Source organism: Varanus komodoensis, unplaced genomic scaffold (assembly GCF_004798865.1).
Source record: "Varanus komodoensis strain SLA01 unplaced genomic scaffold, ASM479886v1 scaffold57, whole genome shotgun sequence".
In the NCBI taxonomy this organism is placed as follows: Eukaryota; Metazoa; Chordata; class Lepidosauria; order Squamata; family Varanidae; genus Varanus; species Varanus komodoensis.
In genome coordinates, this window is record NW_025336182.1 from 3,803,388 (window position 1) to 3,813,895 (window position 10,508).

At 48.0% G+C, this 10,508-nt stretch overlaps 1 protein-coding gene across 1 annotated transcript in view; it reads left to right on the forward strand.

Moving 5' to 3' along the window:
* Positions 1-4,875, forward strand: part of MCL1 (MCL1 apoptosis regulator, BCL2 family member) — a 5,131-nt gene extending 256 nt beyond the window's left edge. The window contains exons 2-4 of the mRNA XM_044449068.1: positions 45-489; positions 2,594-2,841; positions 3,334-4,875. Of these exons, the coding sequence (XP_044305003.1) occupies positions 45-489; positions 2,594-2,841; positions 3,334-3,450 (810 nt within the window). The 3' untranslated portion in view covers positions 3,451-4,875. The remainder of the gene's footprint in view (positions 1-44; positions 490-2,593; positions 2,842-3,333) is intronic.
* The last annotated feature ends 5,633 nt before the right edge of the window (positions 4,876-10,508 follow it).

The following is a 10,508-nucleotide window of genomic DNA, read 5'->3' on the forward strand; positions in this document are numbered from 1 at the left end:
CGCGGATCGGCGGAGGGGCCCTGGCCCTGCTCGGGCCCCTGGAGGGGGCGCCGCGCCTGCCGGAGCCCGCGCGCGCCTGCCCGCGGCCCGCCGCGCTCCCGCTGCCCGAGGGCGAGCTGGACGGCTGCGAGCCGGACGCCGAGGGCAGCGGCGGCGGCCTCGTCCCCTCGCCCACCCCCTCGGTCGCGTCCTCGCAGGAGGGCGAGCCCGAGCCGGCGGCGGCGGACGACGGCGGCGGCGCGCTCGGGCTGCGCTGCCACGACGACCTGCGCAAAGTGACGCTGGAGGTGGTGGGCCGGTACCTGCGCGAGGCGGCCAGCCAGGGCCCCGCGGAGGGCGGCGGCGGCGCCGGCAAGTTCCTGCAGGGGCTGGTGGGCCGCTTCGGGGCCCCCCAGGGCGGCGCCGGCGCGGCGTGCGCGGATCAGGCGCTGGAGACGCTCCGCCGGGTGGGCGGCGGCATCCTCGACAAGCACCAGCTGGCTTTCCAAGGTGAGGCGCGGCGGGCGGGCGGGCAGGGCAGCTCCCCCCGGCGGCCTGCGCCCCGCTTCGCCGCCCCTCGTGCGGCGGGGCCGCGGGGCGGCGGAGGCTCCGGGCGCCGAGTTGCAATGAATTGCTCCGGGGTGGGGGGCTGGAGGAGCCTGTGCGCCATCTTAATTACTGTAGCCCAAGTCTGCCTTGCGCCGCGAATAGCGCTCACGGTGGGGCGCAGGAATGAAACGGTCGGGTCGGGGCGCGGGGGAGAAGCGGGGGGCCTTTGGTGTGCTGCGTTGCAGCATCCGCACTCCGCTCGTTGGCTGCCAAGCGTGTCCACGGCGGTGAGCTGGGAAGGGAAGGGGGCGCCCCGGGGGAAGCGGCGGGGAGGACCCGGGAGGCCTGTGCCTGCGCGAGTTGCAGGAGCGTGCGAGCTGCATAATTGCGTGGACACGTGTGGCAGCGGGGGGGGGGGGGGGGGGGGGGCAGGGGCAGACGAAGGGAAGGGGGGCTGCGGGAACCCCTAGCAGCGACAGAGCGAGCGGGCTGGGAAGCTGTGCGGGGGTGCGGGCATCGCGGGGGGGGGGGGCGGCGGGGGGCCTGGGGGGGGGCGTGGGGGGGGGGGGGGGGGGAGGGAGAGCAGCTAAGTGTGCCTTCGCTTCCCGATGCAGCCCTGGGGTTGGGGGGCCATAGATGGCAGAACCAAGCAGTGGAGTGCATTGGGGTACAGAGGGCTGTCTGAAGAGTTGCTGGTGATGGGAACCTGGTCGGTTTAATCCACAGATTGTGTGCCGTGGAGGTAGCAGAAGGGTTAGGTCAGGTAGGTTCAGGTTCAATCTGAAGAGCAGGGCTGAGAGCTTGGTATAGTGCGTGGGTTACCTGAGCCTAATCTGGAGTGGGCTTCAGACTTGTGAGGCCACTCTGTGTGTGTGTGTGTGTGTGTGTGTGAGAGAGAGAGAGAGAGAGAGAGGGAGAGAGAGAGAGAAGGCTTCCTTGTTTTGCTGCAAGGAGTAACCGAAAACACCAAACCCAGCAGAAATGAAACTGAACTTTGTGCTCGAGGGAGGGAGGGGAGGAACCCTGCATGATAATCTGGTTATAGATTAGCTTTAGTTCTTGCTCACATCCTGCCCTGCCTAGCAAATTAAAAGTAACTTATTGTAAACACGGTAATAAAAGCTTGGCTCGAACCTGCATCAGAACAATTAGTTCACTTCTAAGCAGAACAGCCTGGCAGTTCATTAGCAGTTTGCATTTGGACTGCCTCTTCTTTGGACTGATGTAAATATGTTATGTTGAAGTGTTAAATTTTAAGGTTGCACGTTAGTTTTACTGGGGCGAGAAAACTTCAAAATTGGACAGCCCTTTCTGTATAAAACTTTTCTTATGTTTTGAAGCCATAATGTCACAGACTTCCCACAGAAGGTTGTGCTTGTACTCTGGATTAGAAAGAACTGGGACTGGCCTCACTTAGTTCCTTAGGAGCAAATTTCATGAACATATGTTTGCTACTTCTCTTTAACTTGCTTGAATAATAGCCTCACCATTGTGGAATAAACAAGCTGCCAAATAAAAAAATCTCACTTCCCTGTTCCTGAATCTTAAAAGTGAAAAGGAACTGTTTAAAATAACTTCCTGTTAGGGACAAATGCAATTTATAAGTTGAGTTTAAGTGGTGGTATTAGCAGCAGTTTGACCCTTGCTTAATTGGAGGAGCAAAACTTAATTTTAACAGCAATGTTATGTGTTTTGAAAACAAGTTTGAAGTATTCTGACCCCTAGACATTGTTAGTACTGGAGCGAGTGGGTGTAAAATAGGTTTCAGCTCTTTACAGAAATATGTAAGGGCTGCAAGCTTTTGATTGTTGCAGAAGCAGGTAAATACTCTATTGCAGCTATTGAACAGCCTTAAATGCTTGCTTACTTAGCAACTGCTCAAATTTGACTTGTAGTTTGGGGTGGTAAAATTCTGCACCTTTACAGTTAGAATCTTCCCTTATGGTTTGGCCTTCAGTCAGCACGGAAGACCGGATTTAGCACTTTAAAACAGGCGTGGCATTGTTCTTTTCCATGGTATTTCTGAAATGCAAGTTTAATGCCAACTCCATCCTTTCCCACCCAGGAATGCTTAAAAAGATGGAAATCAAGAAAGAGGATGACCTGAAGTCTGTGTCAGAAATTGCCTCACACGTTTTCAGTGACGGTGTGACAAACTGGGGGCGAATTGTGACTCTCATCGCCTTTGGTGCCTTTGTTGCCAAGCATCTGAAGAATATAAACCAGGAGAGTGGCATCAGTACTTTGACAGAAATCATTACGGACGTGCTGGTGACAGATAAGCGGGAATGGCTGGTCAACCATAATGCTTGGGTAAGTGACTCTCGGGGGCTGCGTTGCCCCTTCACCCTGTACCCCGGCCCAGTTGGAACCCCAGCATGAGGACGCTGAGGCCTGCCTGCAGCCAGCCCTTGAGGAAATGCTTTCATGCTTCCGCCAGAAGCAGCGTAGACTTCAGGGCTGCCTCCCGTGTTCCCCATGACAAAGGTGTGAACACGAATGTCCTGAAATGCATGTAGTCATTGCATGAAACATCTACACTTCATTTGGTTTTCCACAAGGAATGAAAATGTGTGTGTGCTGTCACAGAAGTGAGTGGAGAGGGGAAGAGAGAGACTTCAGTTTATGTAATTTTCGTCCTTGCAGCTAGCCTCTTGTTATTGCAAAAGGTCTTCAGCACTGCTCAATACATTCTGTGTCTTGTGGCAGATAATCTCATATCGCTGTGAATTCTGTTAAGCTGTCTGGATCACAACTGGTGCTGTAGGTGCTCAAAGCCATTAACAATTCGATTCTTTTTTCTAGGAGGGGTTTGTTAAATTCTTCCATGTAGAGGACATAGAAGGCAGCATCAGAAACGTTCTGATGACTTTTGCAGGCGTTGCTGGATTAGGAGCAAGTTTGGCATACATGATCCGGTGAGACAAACAGTGGTCCACAGGTGGAGCTAGCTTGGACTGTCCTGTTCCTGCCATGACTAGAATACTGAGCTGTTCTTTGAAAGTTGACGGGAGAATAAACACCAGGAAATCCCATGGAAGGTTGGTTTGAACTGTCAGTTATAGAAGGTCATCAACAAAGGTGCCTTGCAAACGGGCATAGATCTTTCAAGTGAAGAAGCATACACTCTGCTTCCTGAAGAAGCAACATGTGAGAAGCTAAGAGGACTGAAGCCCTGCATAGTGCAGTTTTGGTCGCGGACTAACCTGCATCTGCATTGGCTTGGTTTAAGAACTGCTGGATATTATTAGCTAGTGTTCCATTGACAGAGGGCTGTGATCATAGGCCAAATGTGTCTGAACTACCAACTTCTGAGGAATAGTGTTAGGTCTGAAGTCCAAGATATTTTGGCCAGTGTGCAAAACAAGGACCTTCAGGTGACCGCTGAAAATGCCTTTTTTGTAGTTGGCACAAGTGTGGAGACAGAAGGCCTGGTGACCTCCAAAATCTGACCAGCTCATGTATCTTCATAAAGGGCTGACCCTGTTGTATGTACCCTTCCAGTTTTGTTGCTTGTTCTCTGACTCCCTTCCCTTGGAAAGCATACACTGCCATGGTTCCCAAGATCACATGCAGCTAATAAAACATGGGGCACAGTCTGTAAATATGTATAAAGATTCAAGGAAAAGTTTGTTGACATAATGTAATGTAAATACACAACTGAAATTGTACAAAGTGTACACTCTTAAAGAGCTTTATCTTTGGGAAAGGTTGTAAAGAGGCTTTTTTTAAAATAAGATTTAAATTCAGGTAATGCAACTTGTTCTTTCACCCCATTTAAAAGACACATCCTCTGCATTTCTGTTTTATTTGCTGAATAGCAGTTTTTTTCAATGATTTCACTGTATTGATCAGCTGGCTTAAATTCAAGCCCTCTCCCTGTCCTATTTTAAATGCTTTTCCTTCCTCTGGTTGGGGAAGGAAGAACATTTTGGTTTAAAGATTTTTTTTTTATAAAAATCTTCATGCTTTATCTCTTGTTTTCTTTAGTCTCCGTTTTTAAAAGCTAATCTTGCAAATGAACAACATACCTATCTTTAAGAACGAAATGACTTCAGTGAGTTAACAATGATAACAATGACAAGTGTACCTAAAACCATGAGAGAATCTAAGACAGGCTTATAGACTTGGGTTCCTTGAATTATTAGACTAAACAGCTTCAGTTATAGGAGCAAGAGTTTTAAGTTGTTTTGCAGTTGGGCTAGATTGCATTTAGTCTTTACTGTTAGCTTTGTTTAGACCAAATTACGGCAGATGTGCAAACCTGAAGCAAAGCATGAACTCAACATGGTGCTATGGTCGGACCTGCTTGTTTACATGAACTATCTAATAAAACAATTCACAGGTGTTGTGGTGTGTGCCTTCTGTTGAGGCAGGAACATGAACTAAACCATAGATTTGCCCTGATGAACTAAACCATAAATTTGCCCTGTTTCTGTGGCCAAACTATTACCGGCTTGCAGGTTTATCTAATTGCAGGTATAGTGTCCTTTCTCTGCTTCACTTGTTCCCACTCCATAATTTTGCCTAAAGAAGTTACAGACTGGCTTGCTTGTTTTGGGTGGAAATTAGGCAGGGAGTTGGAGAAAAAAGTTTGGGCTAAACTCTTCTTTCGGCCAGTAGAAGGGCTTTACTCTTTCTTACGTTCTTTTCTCCACTGGACCTCCTGGATTGAATTGCTATGATGTTTTGCTTTAGCTTCAGCACTGTGCCTGCCTGGTTACTGTGCCGTCAGTGAATAGGGGTCTGCAGCCTGGATTTGGCCAACAGATTATTTTATCCCTGGTGCTTTATGTCGCGCAGCAAAACTGTGCCTGCCTACTTCTTTGGCTTGTCTAGAGGCGGTGTGGGTGACTTTGGCAGATCTAAGGCCCACTCCCCATTATGCACAGAGAACCCTCTAGGAGATGCAGTGCTGTGCATCTGATTTTGCTGCCAAAATTAGGCAACGCAGCGGCAGCGACAAAAAAGCCATGCTTTGTTTTCAAGCCAAATTGTGGCCCCAGGAGGGTTTCAGGAATGCAGTTTTCCTTGAAAACAAGGCCTGTGTTCCCTTTGCAACTTGTTTTCAGCAAACCCATTTTTTTCTGCACCACTGGTGGCAAATTATAACTGCCCAATTGCAGCGGTGAGTCAGGGACTGCAGAAGATGCCAGGAAGTGACTTGCAGGCTAGCGGGTGCTCCATTGAAAGTGTGATATTTGCTGGGGGTGAAATCAAAGGCTTCCCGAAGAATCTTGACTTGGCATCTCGAACTTGGTGCTCTTGATCAAAGCACTTCAGCCAGTCCTGTTCTTTTAAAGCCAAGGGAATGAAAGTGTTTTCAGATACTTCAATCACAAACCAGTAGCTTTGAAACCTTTGAATGTGCCAATGATGCGTTGTAGCACTGGGCAAAGCCCTTCCTTGGAAACATGCAAATCTACGCTTCTGCAAAGGGCATTTCCCAGGTGATGATGCCGTGAGCATGTGAGACAGGAGGCTGGAGGAAAAAATACTGCTTTCCTGGTTAGTCCAACCCAAGCAGTATTTGGAGTAAACAAATGCAAGTTTTGTCTCAAGTGGGGTTGAGTTGCTGCAGATGAATTTCATAGCTTAAATGCTTCACTAAGTGTTGAAATACATTTCTAGATATTGTACTGATTTGCATCTGCACTAATTCCTTTTGCAAAACTTAACCAATTGTTTCTCCTATCCTGAGGAGCATCTGGCACTTCACCTCTTAGCATGTACTCACAATTCTTATGTGTAGCATATTCTGCCCACCTGAACTAGAATGGGACAGAATCACAAGGGGCCCTTTTTAGCACTGAAATTAGCACTGCTGTAGCATAGCTAATTTTTCCTCCTCACTTTAAGAAGTAAAGTGGTTTTTCTCTGCTCTTAGAGGAGGAGGAGAAGGATACCTATTCTGAAAACATGTTCTAGCCAACCATTTGCTCACACAAAACTTAGCTACTCCCAAACATCATCTTAATTTCAAGTATTGTCAAACAGTCAGTAAACTTCTGCTTATCTTGGTGATTCCACTAGTATACCCCAAATATTTTAGTGCTTGCCTTAGAGTTTCATAGATTCATAGTTGCTAGCAGGGTCTTGCTAAGAGACAGGCCATCACTTCCCTATTTTGGAAGTAGTATCAACATCTTTAGTTTGTGTTAGATGGGTGAATGCCGTTTCCATAGTAATGTACTTGGATCCTTAAAACGCAGCAAGTGCAGCTGGTTATTCTGAGCCACCTGCAGGAAGAGTTGTCATGTTGCTAGACTACACAAACACCCCGCCAGCTATGAATGAGCCGGCCGAGGCTGTCTTGTGGGAGACCCACCAACAGCTTCTTGAAAACCGGTGATTTTAGCAGCCTAACTTTTTGGTATGCGATCTTGCACGTTTATCCTAGTGCAAGTTATGTACTCTGTATCCTTTTTATGTTAACTAATATCCTAAAAGGAGGAAACTTTGTTTTTCATAACTTCCTATTTTTGGCTGAGGAAAAGAATGTGTGCCCTACACTTGTGCTTGCGAGTCTCTGCAGAATTCCCAGCGTTGTTGGGGTTGATGGGGCTCTGGCAGGGCTAGCAAGGACTGGAGCTGCCTTCTGCAAACCAGGCTTTCGAAACCTGAGCAAATGCTCTTCAGTACAATACACAGGTTGCTGCTTTGAAGTTTGGGTTGGGAATGGTGCTTCAATGCACCATCCATTCTTCAGAGCGCAGAGCAACGTCGCTGTTTTTGAAACATGCACATGGAGTATGATAGCTACATGAAAAGAATAAAAATGGATTTCTATCATTTGGTTTCCCAGCACTCTTTTTCTATCCTCTCAAGTCAGTCTTTACCAAAATGAAAATCAATTTTGCTTGCTAGAACTCTCTCACTGGTTGAGATGGTAATAGGCTGTACGCATTTAAACAAAAGCAAGCAGATTCCAGTATGAGTTGGAGAATACTGACTTTTTCTGCTATTGGGATATCAAACACCCAGTTCACTGTATAGAATGGCTCAAGTTCTGGACTCAAACACTAATATTGAAGCTTTTTACTGTCATAACTCATCAATTAGGCACAGTAAAGGTGGGATTCTTGGATGTCATCTGCCAATTTTGTACCATGACTCTAGAGAGGCCTATTCCAGTAATGGTAAAGGTCAACTTAAGTACGAAAGCTGGCATTCTAGTCTTGAGGATTTTTAAAAATCCATTTCCTATGGCCTCAGAAAAGTTGTCAGGACAAAAAGCATGCCTGCAGACGTCTCCGGTACTCTTCCTCGTTCATGTATTTGGTGGGGTCTTCTTTTCATTGTGCTTTTTAATCTAGCCATGTTCATTTAGCCAGACAAGTATACAAAAGAGCCACCTGTAAACCTGCTAGAGTTTTTCAGTTCCGCAATGTTGTGAAGCTGACTGTGGCTGCCAAATCCCCTGTCCGCACAATTTATCTGTCACCTGTAATAGAGGGTTACTGTGCTACTTTCTACTGCTGACTTTGATTCTGTTGCTCTTCAGTGTGTTCTCCAGATGATTTGGACTTCAGTTCCCATCCACCCATGCCAGCATGGCCAGTGGTCAGACGTTCTGGAAGGGCTCCAACTGGAGAAGCTGAGCTATAGAGAGTACTTAAGCTCAAAGCTCCAACCTTTGAAAATCTTTGTACCACTTCTGCAACCCTCCGTTTCATCAGGCCTTGTCCCAAAGCTTTCCTCCATACCTTTACAGCTGTCCTAGTTATTTTTTAATATAGAGCCAAGCCAAAAATGGCAGAAATGACTGTCTTTGACAAATGGATTTCATAGCCTTCATTAGTTGAGCCAGAAGAGCTCGAGAGGCACAGCGTCCAAGGTTGCTGGACCCTCACCTTGAAACATAGAGATCCTTAAAGCTGTGTCTCCCTTTGCTCACTTAGGGATCCATCCAGGTGCTGTGGATCTGCTTCCGGGCTTCTCTTTTCTGGACTATGGCTTCCTTTTGTCTCCCCTGAGAATTAGCTGATTCATAAGGGATCCAGCCCTTCATGTGGATGCTTCGAGCAGCTGCTTTTAGCTTTCTGTTCCAAAAGCAAAACCAAGCCATCCAAATGTTAATGCCATTCCTCTCTGGTGAAGTCACTGCTGTGGTTTTTCCTGTAATAAGACGCCCGCAAATAAATAAATGAAAGGGAAGCTTTTATCCAGGCAAGCAGGGATTCAGCGAGTCCTGCAGGGTCTGCCTGAGAGGGTGGAGAGAGCCCTTGCTAGCCAGGTCCGAGCAGTTCTTTTTCCCCTGTTGGTAGATCCATGCGACTTCTCTTACACCCCCTAATTTGATTAAATGGGGAAGTTGTGGCAGTGCTGGCATTACCCAAACACTGGTTATCTGAGGCATCACCTTTTTCACACCTTCAGCCGGAGGACTGCTTCAGCCTTTACCTGCGGGGCCGGGGCACAAAGACTAGCTCTCTTCAGGATGTCTCTTGCATCCATTGCTCTGAGATGGTTCCCTGTGCACAGAGGTCTCCAGATAAGAGAGTCAACCCAAGTGTGCCATCGCTCCACAAAGGCAACAGCCCGTCCCTATTGTCCACCCCACACAGCTTGCATTTAGAAGCACACGGAGAGCATTTTATAGACCGACTTTCCATGGAATACGACCGAGCCCATTTATTACCATCAAAGTCCTTTTATGCTGCATGGCATTCCTTCGATTAAATTCTTCTATCTTGGATGCCCAATGATAACCCGAGGACTGTTCCATAAGTCTTTGTCGATGGCCTTCTGTTATCTGCTGCTGTGATGATATTAATAAGTTGAAAGTGAGACTAAACGTTGCTTGTGTTTCACTTCTGTGAAAGCAGTGCAAAGGGTGGAGAAGAGGTTTCGAACCGCCAGGCAGGTGTCATGGAACGCCTTTTGGTCTTGGCCTGTCTCGAACCTGATAATGCTAGCCAAAGTCTGTCTTGACACTAAACACTGCAGAATCTGCGAGCCAAATAAGGCAAGCCGCACTGGTACTGTTTCCTTCTCCACCTAATAATAAAGCTCCCCACCACCCACTCTGAAAGAAAAATATTCAGAGCAAACTGGTTCGTAGAATCAGAACAGTACGTTGGAAGGGGCCGTGAAGGCCATCGAGTCCAACGCCCTGCTGTTGCAGGACACCATGTCACACCATCCCACTCAGAGGGCTGCCCAGTTTCTTTCTGAATGTCTCCAGGGTGGGAGCGCCCCCCACTTCTCTAAGCAGCCAGCCTGGGACTGGAGATCTGGTTTCTCTCTCTCACTCAGTCGTGAAATTCACTGGGTGACTTTTGGCCAGTCGCTGCTTATGGGATTGTGAGATTAATAGTCCCAAATAACCGGAGAGCACCAGGTTGGGAAAGTGTGATCTAAGATTTTGTAGATTGGAGGCTACCTCAGCAGGTATATAAGCCATTACCTGAAGCTGCGAGTCCTGTGAGCCAGGTTAGGTGGAGTGTAACTAGACCTCAAGCGGCCAGTGCGGGGAGGATCCGGGACTGCCAGTCAGCGTAGGCCAGAGAGGGCTAGCTCAGCAGCTCCAGACGTTGGCCTGACCTGGCGTGAGGCAGCTTCTGGAGGTGCGGAAACCATCAGGGATTCATGGCTGAGGCAGAAGATGATGCTCCAACTGCAGTGCCATCGTTCATTTGGACCTCTGCTGTGGCAAAGCCTAAACCAGTTGTGGCTGAGATGCCCCTAGCGTAACCAGGCCAAGTGCAAAGAGACAGGCATCACCACAGTCTGAGATCTGGACTGGAATGAGTCCACTTGTGCTTCTGCAGAAATCACATGTCAACCACACTGGCATGGGGCGAAAAGCAGCCAGGGCTGTGTGCATATCCGACCTTATGGTGTTAAACATATTATAAATAGGGAAAAGAGTAACCGCATTTCAGTTTGCTTTGTCTCAAATCCAATTGATCTACAGTCTGAAACAGAACCAGCCCTAATTAACAGCATCCGAGCTCAGTGCAGCAGGGCAGTCTTTG